Source organism: Orcinus orca, chromosome 5 (genome assembly GCF_937001465.1).
Source record: "Orcinus orca chromosome 5, mOrcOrc1.1, whole genome shotgun sequence".
NCBI lineage: Eukaryota > Metazoa > Chordata > Mammalia > Artiodactyla > Delphinidae > Orcinus > Orcinus orca.
The window spans coordinates 62167205-62190647 of record NC_064563.1 but is presented as its reverse complement, the minus strand read 5'-3'; the positions used below and the strand labels follow the sequence as shown (position 1 = coordinate 62190647).

At 40.7% G+C, this 23443-nt stretch overlaps 1 protein-coding gene across 10 annotated transcripts in view; it reads left to right on the top strand.

The window, feature by feature from the left end:
* PEX5L (peroxisomal biogenesis factor 5 like) overlaps positions 1–23443 on the top strand; it is a 254902-nt gene that overhangs the window by 217597 nt on the left and 13862 nt on the right. For all 10 annotated transcript variants that reach the window (XM_049710654.1, XM_049710653.1, XM_004270504.2 and 7 more), the window contains 6 exons: positions 12223–12339; positions 14564–14707; positions 18661–18731; positions 20042–20239; positions 20910–21075; positions 21460–21617. In XM_049710654.1, coding sequence (XP_049566611.1) covers positions 12223–12339; positions 14564–14707; positions 18661–18731; positions 20042–20239; positions 20910–21075; positions 21460–21617 — 854 coding nt within the window. The remainder of the gene's footprint in view (positions 1–12222; positions 12340–14563; positions 14708–18660; positions 18732–20041; positions 20240–20909; positions 21076–21459; positions 21618–23443) is intronic.

Genomic DNA, 23443 nt, shown 5'->3' with positions numbered 1-23443 from the left:
TACTAACTTTGAATTTTATTCTTCTTTCTCTAGTTCCTTTAGGTGTAAGGTTAGATTGTTTATTTGAATTTTTGCTTGTTTCCTGAGGTAAGTTTGTATTGCTATAAACTTCCCTCTTAGCACTGCTTCTGCTGCGTCCCATGGGTATTGGATCACCCTGTTTTTGTTTTCACTTGTCTCTAGTATTTTTTGATTTCCTCTTTGATTTCTTCAGCGATACATTGGTTGTTTAGCAGCATATTGTTTAGCCTCCACGTGTTTGTGTTTTTGCAGTTTTTTCTTGTAGTTGATTTCTAGTCTCATAGCATTGTGGTCATAAAAGATGCTTGATATGATTTCAGTTTTCTAAAATTTACTGAAGCTTGTTTTGTAGCCTAGCATGTGATCTGTCCTGGAGAATGTTCCATGTGCACTTGAAAAGAATGTGTATTTTGCTATTTTCAAATGGAATGGTGTGTGTGTGTATATATATATATATGTATATATATATGTATCTGTGTGTGTATATATATATATATATATGTATATGTGTGTGTGTGTGTGTGTATGTGTATATATATATATATATATATATATATATATATACCATTTAAGTCCAGTTGGTCTGATGTGTCATATAAGGCCTGTGTTTCCCTATTGATTTTCTGTCTGGATGATCTGTCCATTGATGTAAGTGGGGTGTTAAACTCTCCCAATATTATTGTGTTACTGTTGATTTCTCCTTTTATGTCTGTTAACATTTGCCTTACATATTGAGGTGCTCCTGTGTTGGGTGCATATATATTTACAGTTGTTATATCTTCTCAGATTGATCCCTTTATCATTATGTAATGTCCCTCTTTGTCTCTTGTAACAGTCTTTATTTTAAAGTCTATTTTGTCTAGTATAAGTATTGCTACTCTGCATTTCTTTTGGTATCCATTTGTGTGGAATACCTTTTTCCATGCCCTCACTTTCAGTCTGTAAGTGTCTCCAGATCTCATATGAGCCTCCTATAAGCAGCATATATATAGGTCTTGTTTTTGTATCTATTCAGCCACTCTGACTTTTGATTGGAGCATTAGTCAGTTTACTTTTAAGGTAATTATCAATATGTATGTTCTTACTGCCATTTTTTAAATTGTTTTGGATTTGTTTCCACAGGTCTTTTTTCCCCCCTTTTCTTCTTTTGTTCTCTTTGATATGAAGACTATCAGTTATGTTTGGATTCCTTTTTCTTTTTTGTGTGTATATATATTATATTATAGATTTTTGGTTTGCAGTTACCATGAGGTTTTCATATAACAGTCTGTATATATACATGATTGTATTAAGTTGCTGATCTCTCAATTTCAAATGCATTTTTAAAACCCTGCATACTGTTTTTTTTAATTTTATTTATTTATTTATTTTTGGCTGTGTTGGGTCTTGCAGTGCATGAGCTTTCTCTAGTTGCGGCGAGTGGGGCTACTCTTTGTTGCGGTGCGCAGGCTTCTCATTGTGGCAGCTTCTCTTGTTGTGGAGCAAGGGCTCTAGGTGTGTGGGCTTCAGTAGTTGTAGCACACAGGCTCAGTAGTTGCAGCTCATGGGCTCTAGAGCGCAGGCTCAGTAGTTGTTGTACATGGGCTTAGTTGCTCCGCAGCATGTGGGATCTTCCCTGACCAGGGCTCGAACCCATGTCCCCTGCATTGGCAGGCAGATTCTTAACCACTGTGCCACCAGGGAAGTCCCCTGCATACTGTTTTTGATATCATATTTTGCATCTAATTGTTTTGTGTATCCCTTAACTGCTTATTGTGGATACAGATGATTTTACGACTTTTGTCTTTTAACCTCCTTACTAGCTTTGTGTGAGGGTGATTTTCCTACCTTTACTTATTGTACCAGTGAATTTTTCACTTTGCAATTTTCTTGTTTCTAGTTGTGGTCTCCTTCTTGCTTAGAGAAATTCCTTTTAACATTTGTTGTAAAGCTGGTTTGGTGGTGATGAATTCTTTTAGCTTTTGCTTGTCTGTAAAGCTTTTGATTTCTCCATCAAATCTGAATGAGAGCCTTGCTGGGTAGAGTATTCTTGGTTGTAGGTTTTCCCCTTTCATCGCTTTAAATATATCATGCCACTCCCTTCTGGCCTGCAGAGGTTCTGCTGAAAAATCAGCTGATAGCCGTATGGGACTTCCGTTGTATGTTATTTGTTGCTTTTCCCTTGCTGCTTTTAATATTCTCTCTTTATCTTTAATTTTTGTAGTTTTGATTACAGTGTGTCTTGGTGTGTTCCTCTTTAAGTTAATCCTCTATGGGACTCTCTGAACTTCCTGGACTTGGATGACTGTTTCCTTTCCCAAGTTAGGGAAGTTTTCAGCTATTATATCTTCAAATATTTTCTCAGGCCCTTTTTCTTTCTCCTCTCCTTCTGGGACCCCTATAATGTGAATATTAGTGTGCTTGATGTTGTACTAGAGGTCTCTTAAACTGTCCTCATTTCTTTTCATTCTTTTTTCTGTTCAGCAGCGGTGATCTCCACTACTCTGTCTTCCAGCTCACTGATCTGTTCTTCTGTATCATTTAGTCTACTATTGATTCCTTCTAGTGTATTTTTCATTTCAGTTATTGTATTCTTCATCTCTGTTTGTTTATTCTTTATATTTTCTAACTCTTTGTTAAAAACTTCTAGCTTCTCACTCTGTGCAGCCATTCTCTTCCAGAATTCTTTATCTTTACAATCATTATTCTGAACTCTTTCTCAGGTGGATCACCTACCTCCATTTCACTTAGTTCTCCTTCTGGGGTTTTATCTTGTTCCTTTGTCTGGAATGTATTCCTCTACCCCCTCATTTTGTCTAAGTTGCTATTTGTATTTTTATGTATGTGGTAGGTTAGTTCTATTTCTCGACCTTGGAGAAGTGGCCTTCTGTGGGAGACATTCTATGCATCCCAGCAGTGCACTCCCCTCTCGTCACCCAAGCTCTATGCTCTAGGCTGGTCTAGAGGCTTGTGCAGGCTTCTTGGTGGGAAGGGCCAGTGCCTGACCACTGGTGGGTACAGCTAGGTTTTGGCCCTCTGGTGGGCAAGGCTGTGTCTGGGGGTGGCTATGGGCTCAGGAAGTCTTTAGGCAGCCTGTCTGCTGATGGGCAGGGCTGTGTTCCCACCCAGTTAGTTGTTTGTCCTGAGGCACCACAGCACTGGTGCCTGTAGGCTGTTGGGTGGGGCCAGGTCTTGGTGCTAAGGAGCCAAGATGGCAGTTGCCAGCAGCAGTGTTCATGCATTTGAACGTTCCCCAATATGCCACTAGTGTTTATGTCCCCATAGTGAGCCACAGTCACCCCCCACCTCTCTCCAGGAGACCCTCCAAGACCAGCAGGTAGGTCTGGCCCAGGCTCCTATCAAACTACTGAGCTTTCCCTGGGTCCTGGTGCACATGAGATTTGGTGTGTGCCCTTCAAAAGTAAAGTCTCTATTTCCTCCAGTCCTAAGGGACTCCTGCAATTAAGCCCCGCTGGCCTTCAAAGCCTAATGCTCTGGGGGCTTGTCTTCCTGGTGCCGGACCCTCAGGCTGGGGAGCCTGACATGGGCCTCAAACTCTCACTCCTGTGGAAGAATCTCTGCAACATAATTTTTCTCCAGTTTGTGGGTTGCCCACCCAGGAGGTATGGGATTTGACTACATCGAGTGTCCCCCCCTCCTACTTGTCTTATTGTGGTTCCTTCTTCATGTCTTTAGTTGTAGAAGATGTTTTCTAGTAAGTTCCAGTTTTTTCCATCAATGGTTGTTCTGCAGATAGTTGTGATTTTGGTGTGCTTGTGAGAGGAGGTGAGCTCAGGGTCTTTCTACTCTGCCATCTTGGCCGTTCTCCTGAAATCCAAGTTTTGATGTGAAATTTCACATCTAGGATGAGGGGGAGAAAACATGACTCTTGGCTAGACCTGGCCTATAGGCCACCAATTTGCAGCCTTTGTTTTAACCTGAAGTTTCTCCAGCTCATTTGACCACAGAACTCTTTGTCCCTAAAACGCTTTTTGAGGAATGCTACCACACGTCATTAGCCCGCCCAATCCTTCGAGGAAGCCCCATCATAAGGTCCCTTCCTACACCTAGTCCTCCTTCCCTGCTCCAGTCCTCTGACCTAAGGTATGCTCCAGTTACTCTGGATGTGTGATAAATTACTCCAGCACTTGTGACTTAAAACAACAATATTTATTTTGCTCAAAAATCTGCAATTTGGGTAGGGCTCAGAGAGGATGGCTCATCTTGGTTCCACTATGTGGCTTGAAGGCTGGTAGCAATGGCGAGGGGTTGGAATCATCTACAGGCGCCCCCAGTCACATATCAGAAGGCTTACGCTGGTAGTCACCCGAAACCTTAGTGTGGTAGATGGCTAAAACACCTACAGGTGGCCTTTCTTTGAGGCCTGGGCTTCCTTCCAACATGACAGCTAGATTCCAAGGGTGAGTGGCTAGAGAGTAAAAGAGAGGCAGGCAGAAACTGTATCACCTTTTAGGATGTAGCCTTAAAAGTCACACCAGTTCACTTCCATTGCATTCTGTTTGTCAGGGCAAGTGTTCAAAGACAGGGCCACAGATTCCACCATTTAATGGAGTGTGGCAAAGTTCTGAAGAGGCTGAGGGACCAGAAACACCACTGTAGCCACTTTTGGAAGATGCAATCTGCCCTAAAAGGAAAGAATAAATATCTTGAATTCCAGATCTTTTATTTACCAATAATAGGGTGATTTTGAGCAAGTACGTTTATTTCTTTTTGCAATATTTATTCACCTTCTCTTGAATTGCAGTTACCTCTATTTTTATTTTATCATTGGACAGTGAGCTTCTTGAGAGTAGCATCAACATCTAGGTGTTTTGTTTTGTTTAATATTGCTATGATGCAAGCACAAACATATAGTTTGGGTTTAGCAAATATTTCTAATGCCTTATTTTATAAAGCTGGTAGGGAGTTTCCTAGTGACTTTCCCCACTTGGAGACATGGCTAAAGGAGAAGAAACCCCTTTGGAACAGAGTCACATTGCTTGTAGTTCACTGTTATTCTGTGCCTGTCTCAGCCTAACCAGTGTTGTGGTTGGGCTGGCCCTTGTGTTTCTTACTGTGATTGCAAGATGCCCTCAGCAATAACTATCAGGAAACTTTTAAAGAAAAATAAACGTTTATTACTTACAGGTCCTAGAAATTACATGGCACAACTGGGACCACACAGCAAAGTCACAGATAGAGAGAAAGAACGCAAGCATGGGTCTAGGGCTGTCCTTTTATTGGGTTTGAGAGTGGGGGGCCTAGGGTTTCAAGGGCCCACTCTTTATTGGTGAATTTAAAGCATAAGAGTGGGAATTTAAAGCTCTGGAAGAGAAAAAAAAACAATCCTCCCAAATGGTCAGTTGTCAAAGAACTCTAAAACAAAGGAGCCTGGGATGTAAGGTGCGGGGGCGGGGCACAGCTTGGCCCTTTATCTAGTCTTGTAGCTAGCAATGTGTTTATTCGAGATAGCCAACTTTGAAGAGGATGCCATCTTTGAAGCGGGTGCCTCTTTGAAGTGGATACCTCGGCAATCAAAGCTGAAGTCGGGCGCTTGCTTTACAGGAAGAAAAGCTAACAGGGCTCACATTATAACTATCCACCTGCCGCTTCCCTCCTCACATGACTTGTTGCATGGAACATGAGACAAGGCTCAAACCCAAGGGCCCTCCCCATGTCCCCAAGCCTGTGGTAAAGCAGCCCTGTAGTCTCCTGCCCTTAGCAGCCCAGAGAGCAGCCAGGAGACCTACAGAAAATAAGTAGCCTCTGAGAAACTGGCCTCACAAAACCTTACTCTCAAAGCAGCAGCAAACAACAGACTTAGTCTCCAAACCTCATTTCAGGGCACTTTTAGGGCAGTTCTTCGTTATGAATGCAAATACCACTGGAGCTACAAACAGGATCATGTAAAATTCTGGCTCTGCAAAGGCGTTCATTTGCTATGAATACCCTAAAAGCCCTTTCAAAAATGACCCCTGGGCTTCCCTGGTGGCGCAGTGGTTGAGAGTCCACCTGCCGATGCAGGGGACACGGGTTCGTGCCCCGGTCCGGGAAGATCCCACATGCTGCAGAGCAACTAAGCCTGTGCACCACAACTACTGAGCCTGTGCTCTAGATCCCACGAGCCACAACTACTGAGCCCACGTGCTACAACTACTGACGCCCACACGCCTAGAGCCCTGCTCCACAGCAAGAGAAACCACCACAATGAGAAGCCTGCGCACCGCAACGAAGAGTAGCCCCCTCTCGCTGCAACTAGAGAAAGCCTGCACGCAGCAATGAAGACCCAACACAGCCAAAAATAAATACATAAAATAATAAATTTATTTTAAAAAAATCTGTTCCCCGGAACTGCCACCTATTCATCCTAATTCTGCTGTCTGCAGAAACAAGGCTAAACTGCTTGCTCTGCGCTCAGCACCCCTCTGAGCCTTGCTTTACCAGGTGAATTGCTTCATAAACAGGCTTACTCCTGCCCATCCACTCTTGCCTGAAGAGACTCCAGTTTGTCAATGACCCTCACTACGTGGGACACCCAGGACTTACACCCAGAACTCAAACTAATTCTGACCAATCAAAATTCTATCCTATCCCTTGGACCTAGAGATTATCATACTAAGTGAAGTAAGCCAGACAAAGACAAATATCATATGATATCACTTATATGCAGAATCTTTAAAAAAAAATGATACAAATGAAAGTGGCTACAAAACAGAAACAGACCCACAGAGATAGAAAATAAACTTATGGTTACCAAAGCGGAAAGAGGGAGGGAGGGATAAATTAGGAATTTGGGATTAACATATACACACTACCATATATAAAATAGATAAGTAACAAAGACCTACTATATAGCACAGGGAACTATACTCAATATTTTGTAATAACCTATAAGGGAAAAGAATCTGAAAAAAAATAGCTATATATGTATGTCTAACTGAATCACTTTGCTGTACACCAGAAGCTAACACAACACTGTAAATCAACCGTACTTCAATTTTTTTTTAATTAAGTTTGAAAAACATCTTTGATTGCAGCCTCAGGTGGAATATGTTCTTTGGCAGCCACATGGAATCCTCAACTAACACTGAGCTGTCAGTCAACAAGTGATGTGAGTGGGGACATTTCAGCCACTCTTCACCAGCCTGGGCTACTAGATCCAGGGAAATGAGGTCCCTAACTCATCTGCACATAATTTCACTTCAACGAAAATTGTTTATTGTGGCAAGTACTTTATCCAAACTTGCATAGTGATTTTCATTCCTCACTTTGCAAGGGATACTTTCTTTTCTTTTGCATATGCAGAATGGGTTGGTTGGTTGTTTGGTGGGTTTTTTCTTTTTTTTTACGTTTTGATCCAGTGACAGTTAATCAATGGATATCTAAAGCGGCAAAAGGAAAGTCAGACTCCTCACAAGCAGAATTGACATTTAATCTCACATAGATCAGTTCCTTCACAACACAACCCCAGGTTGTTTCTAAGCAACTTATGTTTGACCCACAAAATTGAAAGGAACTCTATTTAAACTCAAGATAACCAAAATAGACTGGTGAATGGGAGCTGATAATATGCTGCTATCCCTTAAAATTCCCTGGTTCTAAATTAAATTGCTTATTTTCTTATTCTTTATATTTTAATTAATATTTAATTTTGTCATTGTTCTTATAGAAATTTTTATATACTAGTTTTACAATCAAAAAGTGAAAGGAGGGCTTCCCTGGTGGCGCAGTGGTTGGGAGTCCGCCTGCCGATGCAGAGGACGCGGGTTCGTGCCCCAGTCCAGGAGGATCCCACATGCCACGGAGCAGCTGGGCCCGTGAGCCATGGCCGCGGAGCCTGCGCGTCCGGAGCCTGTGCTCTGCGGCGGGAGAGGCCACAGCAGTGAGAAGCCCACGTACCACAAAAAAAAAAAAGTGAAAGGAAAATGTCAAACATATTTTTAGAGAAATGTTTTAAAGTATATAATTTTTGGAGATCAGTGAACGGGCTAGAAGCCCCTTACCAAAAAAAAAAAGTGATCCTGGACTATGATCTCCCTTCCCCCTTATTCTGATCTTCTGAGTTAATCTGCACAAAGAAGCCTGAGCTATTATTGAATGAGCTCAGTCTTCTCACTTTACAAATGATAAAAAATAATCTACAGATGGGTTTAAATGACTTGCTCAAGTTCACAGGGTTAATGGCAGCTGCTAGCACATACCTCTTTTCTTCCAAACCACTGGTCGAGAATATGGGTATTGGAATTCAGAGAGGTAAGAGATTGCTGTAGTGTAGGGTCTTTGGAGAAAACATCATGGAGGAATTGAAACTGAAAAGATGTAAGCTTATTTTAAGCAAATCTTACTTTTTCACTAAAATAATACATGCTAGCAATAGAAGATTTGGGAAATGCTGAAAAGTACAAGGGAAGGTGATGGGGCAAATTCCTCATAATCCCAACTCATGAACTCAGTACCGTGGGTGCATTTCTCTATAGTCTTTTTTTCCTCACACATTACTTGTTTTCTATCATTGTGATCATATTACATATCAAGGAACATTATAAATCAAGGCCTATTCCATGTTGTAATAAACTCTTCATAAATACCATTTTAATTGCCACATAACAGTCCATTTTTGCAATAATCTTCTTAACCTTGCTCTTATTTTTGAATAATTAGGCAGAAAGGAAAAATTTAACTGAAGAGGGGAAAGGTATCTAGAAGAGGGTATGTACTGATATATACAGAAAATTAAAACACCAAAATACTCACAGATGTGTATTTGAGCTTTGAGGTTATGGGTGATTTTTGTTTCATTCTTTATATTTTTCTCAATGGTACAAAAGCACTAGTAAGCACACCTACTTTTACTGAGCATTTACCATGTGCTTTATGCCACAGACACACTTTCTCTTTTAGTCCTAATAATGACTAACCAAGACCACTAGTCTATCTTCATTTCAAGGATAAGGAGAATGCGACCTGGAGATATTAAGGGACTTGCAGAAGGCCAATGATGGAGCCAGAATTTGTTCCCAGGGTCATATGAGGAGAAAGTGTCTGTTCTTAACCACTATACTGCACAGCCCAAGTTTTTAATGAATATCTACCATTGTTATAATCAGAAAGCTATTTTAAAAATGCAAATGGATTGCAAATAATAGCTCGTTTCTGGTGTAAGCAGATAATTTATTACCTAGAGAGTGTAAAAAACAATCCACCAGCGTCCCAGGACAGCTAAGAAAATCATCAATATGTAAAATCTCCTCCTTCATGTCTAAAACGTTTAAAATTCAAATATGTTTCAGGTTTCTCTGAAATTGATTAGGAATAGAAAAGAAGCAGTGTTAATTGCACTTAAGTGAATGAAGTCTGGATTCTGAGACCAGATGAAAATTGATTGTGCTAAAAGTAGTCTTCTGTAATTAAATGAAACTGTGCGGTGCACTTTAATTAGTCAGCAGAACTTATTCTAAGTGGTAACAGTCAGTCCTGGTGTATCTCATGAAATTAGGGCCTGACAGCTCCACCTCAACTGAGGTTCTCTTTCCACAGCAGTCTTATTTATTCATCTACTGCTCTAATTTGAAACTGCAGGAAAGGTGACTTTTGTAATAGAGATGTACACATTACAAAATGTTCCTCATTCTTTCATTCAAAAGACTTGTAATTACTTTAGATTACAAGGAATTTCACTAAGGGAACTTAACTACCTTAGAAAGTACTTGAAGTCTTTGGCATTTCACATCACCCATCAGGGGGCTTCAGAAAGTCAGTAAACATTATAAAATTCACTTGATAGATTTCTCTTTGTTTCTAGGCAGACAAGCTCAACCTGCATTCTTGAAAAGCTATTCAAGAAATTGTCTCCTCAGTATCTAAATGTGCAGGTTTCCTGGTATTTTAAAAAGGAAAGATAATTTTTCTTTTTATTATTTTTTAACCTTTCTTTAATTATAAAAAATATATACTTATAGAAAATTCAGGAAGTACAGAAGAGCAAATAAAGTGAGAAAAACATCACCCGTCATCCCTTCATTCAAAGACAGATTACTCCTAACATGGTAGGATATCTCCTTCTAGTGTTTTATCTAGCTGTTGTATATCTGAGATCATTCTGTTGGCACAATTTGGTGTTCTACTAGAAAGACTCTTTGAAAAAGAAATTTTGAATATTATTCCTAACCTTAACCTGGGTAAGTGGTATCCATTCCATGGGCTTCTAGCATATCAGACACAGATTATCCAGATGCCTGCTGTCCTGAGCCTTTGTTGAGGGAAGGCCTCTACTGAAGGGACAGGACCTGTATCTGGGGTAGGAATGAGTATTCTGGACATAATAAAGAAGGAGAACAAAAAGTACTATTTATTAGTTAGTAGCCTGGGATTAATCACATTGGGCTGGCCCTTTTTCCCTGCATGTGTGTATTCAGAAGAAATAAGCTTATAATTATCATTCGGAGCAACTTTGAGGAAGAGGTGCCACCACAGAACAGCCACCACCCAGGCATGAGGGTGGAGTAGAGGGTGAGACTGGGAGGATTAAAAGATAAAGAACAACCTTTGATTGGATGTCAACAAGTCACAGAATTTAGAATCACAGAAATTGAGATTTGCAGAGAAATTGGATCTCAGACTCAGGTGTTCAAGGAATACCCATCTCTTTGTTTTCTTTAAGGAAAATAAAGTGGTTTCCAAGCATCTCTTTTACCAAACCAGGTAACAGTCTTAGGCACCAAATATGGAAGGCTTACGTGATGCCAGAAAACAAGGACAGAGCCTCCATCCTCTTGTCTGTCCTGCTGACTGCTAACAGCCAACCAAGCCCCAAGCGGTTCCTCAAAATCCAGTTTCTCTCTACTTCTCTGCCATATGAGGATCAGAGTTCCTAGCACACCCTCTGCCATCCTCTGGGAGGTCGGGCCAATTTGCCAGGGAAATACCTAAAACCTAAGCATCATCTCCCACTCCTCTCAGAACCCACCACCCTCCTTCTCTTTTCCTGCCCCTGCAAATTCCCCCTCCTCTCTTAAGTTCTTTATGATACTTGCCTCTTTTTCCTCCCCCGCCCCCAGGACACCTCAAGTACTCTCTTCAGGCTTAGTAAAGTAGAAGCCAACCAGGGACAGATCTTGAAGAAAAATTCTGCCTCAGTCCAGGAACACATACTTCCCCTGAAGTAAAGGAGAGCTAATGGCCTGGTGTCCCTTTTGGAAGAGTTGAAAGTTATAAAGAGGAAAACACAAAGCAGTATTTTTCAAAAAAATCATCCTGCCATAGAAAAGACCTTGAAGGGCTTCACTGGTGGCGCAGTGGCTGGGAATCCGCCTGCCAATGCAGGGGACGTGGGTTCGAGCCCTGGTCCGGGAAGATCCCACGTGCTGCGGAGCAACTAAGCCCGTGAGCCACAACTACTGAGCCCACGTGCCACAACTACTGAAGCCCGTGTGCCTAGAGCCCATGTTCCTCAACAAGAGAAGCCCGCGCACCACAACGAAGAGTAGCCCACGCTCGGTGCAACTAGAGAAAGTCAGCTCGCAGCAACCAAGACCCAAAATAGCCCAAAATAAATACATACGTACATACATACACACCTTGAAGAGGTCTCAGTCGAGTTCACGCCCAAAGCTGTTCTCCTTCATTCTTTAGCACCAGGAAGCCACGTTTGCCATAAGGTGATGAGCATGAGCTTAGAATCCAGACTGTGGTTCAGATCCTGTGCAATCCCAGCTTTATGACCATAACCCTCTAGACTCAGTTTTCTCCTAGCACAGTGCTTGGCACAAAGTAGGATCAACCAATGTTGCTTTCCCTTGTCCATGGCCAGCTGCCCCCCCAAGTCACTGCCCAGCCAGTCCCAAAGCAATTGCTCTAGTTCCTCATAGCCTAGGAGCAACTCTAGGAGAGACTGCCCTTCCTAAAATGTGTGCCTGGTACCCACACTTGAAACCGTTCACGGAATGGATTTATAGCTGAATTTGGTTTACGTGATCCTGGTTCCTCAGATGGTAACTATTTTCCTCCTGGAGAAAGTCAGAACTAATCTAGTTTGACACTTTGAGCACTGAGTGCCCTCCAGAAGCTCTTCAACCATGAGTATCATTGGATGTGGCCAGTTTGTACACTTTATTCCTCCTCAGAACTCATTTTTATCTATGAGGAAAACTGTCTCTCTGGAAATAAACCAAATTATATAGCATGTTCTTAAATCTATCTCTCTTCATTTTTCCTGTCTCCTAGTCAGATACAGAGTTTTGGGATAAAATGCAAGCAGAATGGGAAGAAATGGCCCGGAGGAACTGGATATCGGAGAACCAAGAAGCCCAGAACCAGGTTACAATCTCAGCTAGCGAGAAGGTGATCATTTTTCTTCTTACATATGCTGACCAGTTTTCTCAACCTCTGTGGATCATATTTTTATAAATTAGTTGATAACTATTTTGTGAAAAAAATTCCAAGAATTAAACAGACAATTTCATGTCAATCTGACCTATAAGAAATTCTGGCACGTGAAAACAGTGTAATCTTCCAATGTGTGAAGGCAGCAAAGCTGGAATGGAATACCCTTATTTTTTTTATATCAATGTTAAGACAGTTTGGCAGCCAACCAGAGCTTGGCCAGTTACTGAACTAACATTGAGGGCGGGTTAGAACAAGAACTGGGCTAATCCCACAATGCCTGAGCCACGTCAGTAAGCTGACAGAAGTGATATCATTGGGCAGGGGGGTAAAAAGGGGGGCTTAGGGCTGTATTTCACAGGTGGTCTTTATGCAGCTAGCAAAGAACTCAGTGGAAAAGATACACTTCACACAACCAGGTCAGGTCCCAAGGGGATTCCTCAGAGATATTCCCCTGAGAAGAGCCCCAGCAAATATGTGAGTAGAGTCAGCAGCCAGTCCAATTACCCATGAAGTCCCAGTTGCTCTAGGATTTATGCTTTTAAAAGCACTTGGGAAAAAGAAAACACTTGAGAAATAAGTTTAAATGACTTGAAAGAAAGAGATGGAAAGATTGAATTTTCTTTCACAGGGGAAACATAAATATATAAATGTTTATGTTACGTTTTTTGGTGGTAGAGGAATTCTCAGTCATACTCAGTTCTGGATACCTTCCATGTTATTTAGTTCAACCCAACAAATTTTACTGTTTGCTCTAGATACTGGGGACTGTGATGAATAGTCTCTGATCTTATGGGATTAGCAATCTATGTAGTCATTGAAATGTCTTTCTTCTTCCAGTATTCTCTGTCCCACAGTAGGTGAGGCAAAAATCTCATAAAATCAGATCAACCATCTCATTAAAACTAATTAGGTTAATTTTCCACAAAGAAATCGAGAGTGAGAAGAGAGAATATTGATGCAGAACATCAGTCTCTGGGCTGTAATCCATGCACCAGAGCTCCCCACTCCCAGGGCCCCATATCCCTAACACCACTACATAAGCTGGTCATACCCTATGGATTTTGACAAAGAGTTTTGTCTTTCTAAGCACCTATGGAGAGTGAAGGTCTCCATTTGATGTATTTAAAAACCTTAGTAGCATCATCAGCAGACTAGCTTATTTGTATCTATCAAATTGGAAGGATTTTATGACAATCTCTGCTACTAAGGTTGCAACAAATAATATCTCTGATACTTCTGATGAGAGTCTGTCAGGACATACTTTCTCAAAAACAATTCAGCTACATATATCAAGGGTCTCAAAATAGTTCATAGCCTTTAGCATAATAAATCCTTCTAGAAGTCTATCCTAAGGTAATAATCACATGCAGACAAAGATGAGGCTTTCACTGTAGCTTTATTTATGATAACAACAACAAAAAAAAATTGGCAGTAACCTGAATGTCCATCAAGAGGATTGATTAATTTTTAGCATAATATAAATAATTTTAATAACTAAAATTAAGTGGGGCTTAAGCTACAAACCTGCATATATAGTATGAACTTATTTAACTTATATACTCAGAAAAATACTAGAAGATTATTTGTACATTCTGTATTGTTTAAATTTTTGCAATAAAAGATCGTAACTTTAAAGCATACATTCTCAGTGGAGAGATACAGCCCCCCAATGGGACAAAAAGTGGTTTGAGGAGTAGAAGGTGAAATAAATCTTAGGTATTACAATGATTTGTAGCCCTCCAAAGGGCCACTGTATATAAACAGATGTGCAGTATGTGGTATTAACATTTCAAGGAAGTGAGTGGCAGCACTTAGCAAAAATATGTCCCAGAAGTCAGTATTTTAAAAATCTTGTGGGGAAATGGCTAAAACAAAAAGAACAAAAGAAATGCCAGAAGGAAGACAAACTCCAGAATATTAGCAGTGATCATATTTAAGTCATGACATTATAGGTAACTTTTTGTTTCTTTTCATATTATTCGATAACAAAATAAGATTATCTAACATTTACACAATGAAAATGTACCACAGTCAAAATAAGGGGAAAAAGAGCAATTTATACTTAATTGAAATTAATCAAATAAATAAAATTAATTGAATTCAAATTTAAAAAGAACTGACTGAATATAACAATGAAGAGTGAAATCAATGGATCTGTGTTGGCCCCTCTGTGTTGTAGGGATATTACTTTCACACTGAAAACCCCTTCAAGGACTGGCCTGGAGCATTTGAAGAAGGCTTAAAAAGGCTGAAGGAAGGGGACCTGCCAGTTACCATCCTGTTCATGGAGGCAGCAATTCTTCAGGACCCTGGAGATGCAGAGGTGTCATTTCCCTTCATCCTGCCGGGCTTGGAAAGGGGCGGACAGAGGGTGACAGAGAGTTCTGCTAGGTGGCATTTTCATCAAGTAAAGTTTCCCAAAGGAGTTAACGTGGCTAAGCCTGATATGTGTTTGAAAGTTACAAATAGGTACCTATTTTCTAACCAAATCTGCAGTGTCTACAGTGCCCAAAAATAAAAGGTGGAGACAGGAAACGGAAGACCAAAACTGCCAACCTAGAGGCTCAGCAGTAGTTTTCATGGGGCAGAGTATGAAATCATACTCTGGGTCTAGAGCCACACCATATCTCACCCTTGATTTACTCACTCAGCATTTATTGAGCACCTATTGTGTCCCGAGAATTGTGCCAGGAATTGGCTTAAATTTTTTTTATAAATTTATTTATTTATTTTTATTTTTGGCTGCATTGGGTCTTCGTTGCAGTGCACTGGCTTCTCATTGCGGTGGCTTCTCTTATTGCAGAGCATGGGCTCTAGGCACCTGGGCTTCAGCAGTTGTGACTCACGGGCTTAGTTACTCTGCGGCATGTGGGATCTTCCCGGAGCAGGGTTCAAACCCGTGTGCCCTGCATTGGCAGGCAAATTCTTAACCACTGCGCCACCAGGGAAGTCCTAAAATATTGAAGAGGTAGAAAAAATGGACCAGTTGAAAGGACAGATTTGTGATCTATCTGGAAGACAAGTAAATAAATCAATGTAGTATAATAAATGCAGTGTCAAGAGTACGCACAGGAGAGCCGAGAGCAAGGGTTCTGACCCAGCCTTCCCCTCCAAGTGAATCCAAAGCTGAATTTTGAGGGAGAGAGGATTAAAAACTGCAGGGAAGTCCAGCTGTTTTTAAGAGGGAATGGTTTGTGGGTGGGCAGAGGGACAGGAAACATTGGATCCATGGTGAGAAGGGGAGGAGACAGTGGCAGGAGAGGGGGGAAGAAGAGGTAGCTAAGAGTTGAACTTCATCCTGAAAGCCATGGGGAACCACTATGGGACACGATCAGATTCACATGTTAGAAAAGCCCCTTTCTCTGAGACATGAAGGGTGAGTGGAGATGGAGACTGGGAGACACCAAAGAGGCTTCTGCAATTTTATTTTGGTCCACTAATTTTCCCAAACTGCAAAGGCCTGTAATAAGACACTGGCAGGTATCAAATCTTCTTTTTTAGTTTGTAATTTTCAGGAAACATCTTATAGGGGGATATTCCCAGAGGAATTTGCAGAAATGTATTATATATGCAGTGCTGAGAAGGCAGTACAGAACAGTGGTTAAGCCTCTGGGCTCTGCTATCCTAACCATGTGGGTTCAAATCCCTGCTCTACCACTTGTTAGCCATGAGCCACGTGATCTGGGATGAGCCATTTAAACCCTCTAAGGTTCAGTTTCCTCACATGTAAAATGGAAATCACAATTATAACTATCTCATTGGGTGTCGTGAGGATAAGTTCATACAAATAAAATGCCCAGTTTAGTGCCTGGCACATCAATGTTTAGCCTTTATCATTATTATTGTTTGTACTTAGTTTGTATAGAAAGAACAAGTAAACTAATTATTGATACTACTTAAAGCACCTAGTATCTTGTTAGTCAAAATGTTGACAGTGAAATGAGATTGAATTGAGAGTTGGAATTCTGAACCAAAATATTGGTATTTTTAAAAGATCTAAGTATCAATGTAGAAGAGAAAGTCATTGCGTTAAGAGGAAACTACAACCCTCCCAACAAAATAGTGTCATCTTACATTTCTAAGTGCTATGTGTTTTCATATATATCATTTGACGTAACAACCCTGGGAAGTTTAATAAAAAGGTATACATTATTATCCCAGGTTCATAACTGAGAAAATGAGGACACTTGGTAACTGATGGATCCTAGACCAGGACCCAGGGCTTCTCAGTCGATGGAGAGCCCAACGCTAAGATAATGGACGATCTGTGAATGGTAAAAATGACACCACACCCAAAGGCTAGGAAGATGCCCCCAGAGAAAGACTGTTTCATCAATCTTTTCTTAAGAAGCATTCTAAGATGTATGAAAGGTGAAATCAAATTAGAAGCTGCTCTGTATATGTTTGAAAGATTTAAAAGAATCACTGATATTCTGGGGGGAGAAATACTTAGTATTTTTTTATGAGTTTATATGGTATGTGTAATAATAACCCATGAGGGAAAAAGCCGATACAATTTTTACAGGACTTTAAGATGACTCCCTATGTTTTCATAGAGTTCTGTTTTAAAATGTTCATAGCATTGCTTCTCAAAGAAGAGAGTTATGCAAATCTTTTAAAATCCCTAAGACTCTGATACACCCCCAGCAAATCTGAGGACAGTGTGTGTAATGAGAGGTTTTGTTGATGCATATTGCGCTTGTAATGGTGTAAGAAGTACTGTTCTTATAAGTATATAAGTAGAAATCTTTTATATTAAAAATTTTCATTCCAGATGCGGAAAACGTTATCTGTTTGAAGATATTCTTCACATTATTGACCATTGCAAAGGATTAGAAACAACGTAGAGGAACAGGGGAATTGGTTGAGGGAATGATGGGATATCTGTTTTTTTTTTTTTTTTTTTTTTAAAACATCTTTATTGGAGCATAATTGCTTTACAATGGTATGTTAGTTTCAGCTTCACAACAAAATGAATCAGTTATATATATACATATGTTCCCATATCTCTTCCTGCTTGCGTCACCCTCCCTCCCACCCTCCCTATCCCACCCCTCCAGGCGGTCACAAAGCACCGAGCTGATCTCCCTGTGCTATGCGGCTGCTTCCCACTAGCTATCTACCTTACGTTTGGTAGTGTATACATGTCCATGCCTCTTTATTGCTTTGTCACCGTTTACCCTTCCCCCTCCCCATAGCCTCAAGTCCGTTCTCTAGTAAGTCTGTGTCTTTATTCCTGTTTCACCCCTAGGTTTTTCATGACATTTTTTTTTTCTTAAATTCCATATATATGTGTTAGCATACGGTATTTGTCTCTCTCTTTCTGACTTACTTCACTCTGTATGACAGACTCTAGGTCTATCCACCTCATTACAAATAGCTCAATTTCGTCTCTTTTTGTGGCTGAGTAATATTCCATTGTATATATGTGCCACATCTTCTTTATCCATTCATCCGATGATGGACACTTAGGTTGTTTCCATCTCTGGGCTATTGTAAATAGAGCTGCAATGAACATTTTGGTACATGACTCTTTTTGAATTATGGTTTTCTCAGGGTATATGCCCAGTAGTGGGATTGCTGGGTCATATGGTAGTTCTATTTGTAGCTTTTTAAGGAACCTTAAATTAAAAAATATAAGGGAAATTTTATAAAAACATGAAAGTGCTGATAATGTAATATAAAGTGTAAACATAGGCTATAAAAGTATATATACATTATATTGCATTTTATATGTGTTTTATGCTTTTGAACAATGATTATATTAAGTGGTGAACACATTGTAGCGGGGTTCGTTTTGTTTCCCCTAGTTCCTAAATTTCCTGTTACCTCTTATAATAACTGCTTGACTTTCATTTATACAAACTAATTCTATTTTGTACATCTTGAGGTTCCTTATTGTAAACTTTAGACTATTTAGCTACATTTCTGAGTTATTTTTCTACCTCTTTTCCTGATAGATGCATCGTTTTATATATTTATCTTTTGATTTTAGGATACCTAATATCATGAAATCTCAGAAACTCAGAGGTTTCCATGAGCCACAGGAGAGAATAAATACTTAGAGTTTGTAAATAATGACAGAGAATCTTGACCCAGATGTCACAAGAGAGTTTGAATGAAGAAATGCGTGTGATGTTTTCCCCTTTTACAAGACTCTCACAACCGAGACAGGCTGCTCTGCACAGAGGGATCTGTCACATGTAAACGAACCAGCTAAAGCACATGAGTGATTCTGCTTACTCTTGTAATGTTGACATCAGTTGTTTTTTGTAGGCATGGCAGTTCCTCGGGATAACCCAGGCAGAGAATGAAAATGAACAAGCAGCTATTGTCGCCCTCCAGAGGTAGATGAAGCTAAGTGCAAAATCGTGGGCCTGGTGGACACTTGTTAATGGACTTCCTGTGGTTTCAGATTTGTCCTTTGACCCTTAAGTACACCGTAAAAATGTGACCAGGATAAGTGCCAAGATGCCACATATTACTTCCATTTAGCTCTGGAAAACAATTTATGAAGACATCGTGTTCTTAAATTGCAGTGTTTTACCAACTACAAATTGGCCTTCATTGGCACAAAGGAGTCTATGTCAAAAGCAGTCATAAAGTAGACTCGTTGAATCAATAGTTCTTTTTAGCTTTCTAGCCTTTTGTGGCATCTGAAAGTTTTCTTCAGGAAAAACATACTCAAAATAATCTCAATGTAATTTTAGTTCCATGTGTCTATGGAGAATCTCCTGAGATAGTTTCAGCATCCTGAGCCCCTGACTGAAGTTCTAGACTACTTTGGTGGGCGTAGGATCACATCTTCCTTGATTAGAGCTCCTATTTAAACCCTGGGAAAATAGCCCCTACCAAATAGACTTTCACTTTCCCTACTCTTTCTTATAAATAAATAAATGTATATTTATTATACATCCATATATATGTAATCTCTTCCTAAAGAACTGATATACGGTCTGTCTAGGGCTTGCTAAGCAAAGTCTTATCCACATTTCACCAGCATCGTCATCACCTGGGAGCTTGTCGTACCTGCACAACCTCAGGCTGCCCCCACCCCCAGGCCTATTAGATCAGAATCTGCATTTTATCAGATCCCCGGATGATTCTCATGCACATCAAAGTTTGAAAAGCCCTTGCCAGCGGCCAGTGGGGTAGCATGAGGGAGAGCAGCTGTAGCCCGTGCCTCCTAAACCCACATTAGTAGTTGAAACATGGGGAATTTCCCTCTCCTTTATGAAACACTGTACAGTCTTTCATTTCTTAACATCCAAATTTAGTTCAAGTCAATTTGCTTTGTGGACAAGATACATTTAATATGTTGATAGTAGATCGGCATTAAAATAGTGATATTCCCTACTTCTCATTAGATAAACTAATTACTAATAAATTATATGCAGGATTAGCCTCATTTTCTATTGTTTTTAAACCATTTCATTAAAATTACCAAATCTAGCACTAATCAGGCTGAGTTTTAACTTTCTTAAAAATGTGCAGAGGTCCCAATTTTCATGTAGATAAATATGGTATTTCCAGAGACAACATAAACTTAGCAATGTTTTTGCACCATTTAATTGAGACCTCAAATTTTCTAAAGAACTGTTCAGACTCTGGCTCCAAAAAAAAATCTGAAATTGGCTTTTATTTTGCCTTCTTTCAGGTGCTTAGAATTGCAGCCCAACAACTTGAAAGCTTTGATGGCTTTGGCTGTGAGTTACACTAACACCGGACATCAGCAGGATGCCTGTGAAGCTTTAAAAAATTGGATTAAGCAAAATCCAAAGTACAAATACCTTGTGAAGAGCAAGAAGGGGTCTCCAGGCCTCACCCGGCGGATGTCAAAGTCTCCCGTTGATAGGTATCCTTCTCATTAAATTACATCCGTGTACACAATCACCTTCAGGGCAACTAATGAGCCTCGGTCCCCACCACCACCCATTTCAGGATGGTTTGTAGGACAGCATTCTGCTGGAAGAGCAGCACTGACCACAAAGATTGATGCCGAGACCAGAGCCAAACTTTGGGCAAATGACCTACATTGTGGACACTCCCAGACGTTTATCTGAGCACCGTATTTCAAAGCCAAATGCTCTGGACATATAATTAACCTAAAATAAGTTATAATAAATACCAATGTGCCAAGTTTTGTAAAGCCTGAGAATTAGGTGTGGGGAAAAAGGAAAGTCCTTTCTTCTGGGAATTTTGTTTCTATCAGCAATAAATCATGATGTTAAATTCTCACTCAAGCCTTGGTAAACTTAGCCCTGGGGTTTTCTACATTGTCATCATAGGGTCCATGGAACTCTCCTCATCAAGACCTTACTTAGCACAGTCTTATCTGTGTACAACAACATATTTCGTGAAAATCAGCAGGTATTTTTTAACCTACAATATTAATAGTCCTCTCATTAAGCTAAGATATTTTAAGCAAGATTTTTCCAGTCTGTTCCCCTGAAACAGCAAACATACTAGTAAGTCACTTATGGTCAGACTATTTGGATTACAAATCTAACTTGTTTCCCTTGTAGCTCTGTTCTGGAAGGAGTGAAGGAATTATATCTAGAAGCTGCCCACCAAAATGGAGATATGATCGACCCAGACCTACAGACAGGTCTGGGGGTACTGTTCCACCTGAGGGGAGAATTTAATAGAGCAATAGATGCATTTAATGCTGCCTTAACTGTTCGGCCAGAGGTAAGTGCACAGCAAGAAACCATAAGATTCTCTGTTAAAAATAAGTTTTCACAGGCTACGTTTTGTGCATTTCTGCTGTACTTTATTTCCCTGCATCCAATGGTTTAAAGTGATCAGTACTGATATGCTACAGTGGCTGTTAATACTTAGATACCTAAAATAGAAACATGATTTGCCTGACAGCATCAAATAGTAGCTGCTCTTTGATGAATGAAAGTCATTTCAGAGGGTTGTCCATAAAGATTTTTGAGTAATTCACCTGTCATGGCCCTTGTCCATGAGCATTGGATACAGTTTTAGCCATCATCTTTCAGCAGGGAACAGGGGAATACTCTGTCATTGTGGCTTCTAGGGGTTGTTAGAGAGCTCTAATTTTGTCATCAGGACTATTCATTATGGAACCGCCTCGGGGCGACCTTGGCAAATGGAGACCGCAGCGAGGAAGCCGTGGAGGCGTACACACGAGCGCTGGAGATTCAGCCAGGCTTCATCCGGTCCAGATACAACCTGGGGATAAGCTGCATCAACCTGGGCGCCTACAGGTAAAGTACGGCAGCAGGCTAACAACCAAGAGCCACGCTCAGGGCTGAGGTTAAATAATCTGAAAGGTTGTTTCCCAGTAAAAATACCTCCTTTTGTAATCTCCTCTTGTTAAGAGTAAGTTTCAAACCTTCAGATCCATCATTGGGGCATCTTGTGAAATGTACATTCCCAGGCCCCTCTCCCAGAGATTTTGATTGATTGGGGCTTAGGATAAGTCATCTGCGTTTTTAACACCCCCAAGGGCAACTCTGAGAAACATGAGCAGTTCAACCCTTCATTTCCCAGGTAAGGAAGAAAAGAACCATGGCGGGGTGGGAACGAGGGAACCCAGCAGAATGACTCAAGAGGGTCTCAAGGCCAGTTTTTGGCAAAGCACAACCAAGAATTCAGGTTTTCTAAACCAGGGGTCCCCAACCCCCGGGCCGCAGACCAGTATGGGTCCGCAGCCTGTAAGGAACCGGGCCACACAGCAGGAGGTGTGTGGTGGGTGAGCGAGAGCGAAGCTTCATCTGCTGCCCCCATCACCCGCGTCACCACCTGCGTCACCGCCCGTGTCACTGCCATCTCCCCACCCCCGGCTGTGGAAAAATTGTCTTCTACGGAGCTGGTCCCTGGTGCCAAAAAGGTGGGGGACCGCTGTTCTAAACCTAATTTACCAGTAAAGTTAGTTATTAAAAGAAAAAGGAACAGATTTTTAAATGGTGGGTTTAGAGTTTGAAATGTCTTTCTCTCCTCTCTTGACCTCCTCATTATCATTCAGGTCTATATCCTCTGTCTGTTCCCCATCAACACGGACCATAAATGACCAAAAGTTTGGGTGATTTTTTTTCTTCTTTCTTTTCCTATTTTTTTCTATTTTCTAAACCAGGTATTACTTTCATAATTGGAAAAAAAAAAGAGAAATTAATGTTAGTTTTAAACTCCACAAAAAATGTAAACCCTTTCTCATTCTCAGAAAGAGCCAGGCTCTTAGGATCAGACAGACTTGGGTTCAAATCATAGCTCTGCCATTTACTGGTTTTATAACTCTGAGCATATAACTTTGAGCCTCAATTTCTTCACTTTCATAAAAACAAAGAGGTAATAGTATCTATCTTGCAGGATTATTTTTTTTTTTTTTAGTAAATTTATTTATTTATTTATTTTTGTCTGCACTGGGTCTTCGTTGCTGTGCATGGGCTTTCTCTAGTTGCCGCGAGCGGGGGCTACTCTTTGTTGCGGTGCGCGGGCTTCTCTTGTTGCGGAGCATGGGCTCTAGGCACGTGGGCTTCAGTAGCTGTGGCTCGAAGGCTCTAGAGCGCAAGCTCAGTAGTTGTGGCACACAGGCTTAGTTGCTCCGCGGCATGCGGGATCTTCCCGGACCAGGGCTCGAACCCGTGTCCCCTGCATTGGCAGGTGGATTCTTAACCACTGTGCCACCGGGGAATCCCCCTTGCAGGATTATTGTGCAGGTTAAATGTAATTGCCTAGCACAGAGCAGATGCTCAATACCTAGTAGGCACTATTATTATGAGTGTTACCATTGCCATCATCATCATGATTATTATTATTTAGATAAGTCATGAGAGAGCTGCATAACTGGATTGCAGTCTTTTGACATCTGAAGAATTGCTGTCTCTGAATTGCGTTAGAGCATTGTGCCACTGGCAAATATTGAAGCTTTAGAAACTAGTTGCTGCATTTATACTCAAAGGATCTTAGAGAGAACATTAGTCACTGGATTACACTCTGTCTTCTATGAGGATCTTAGGTCAAAACCAAGAATAGCTGAGTGATTCCTGAGCAGCAGGTTTGTTTTATTTTGTGGATGTTGTGAAATGTGCCA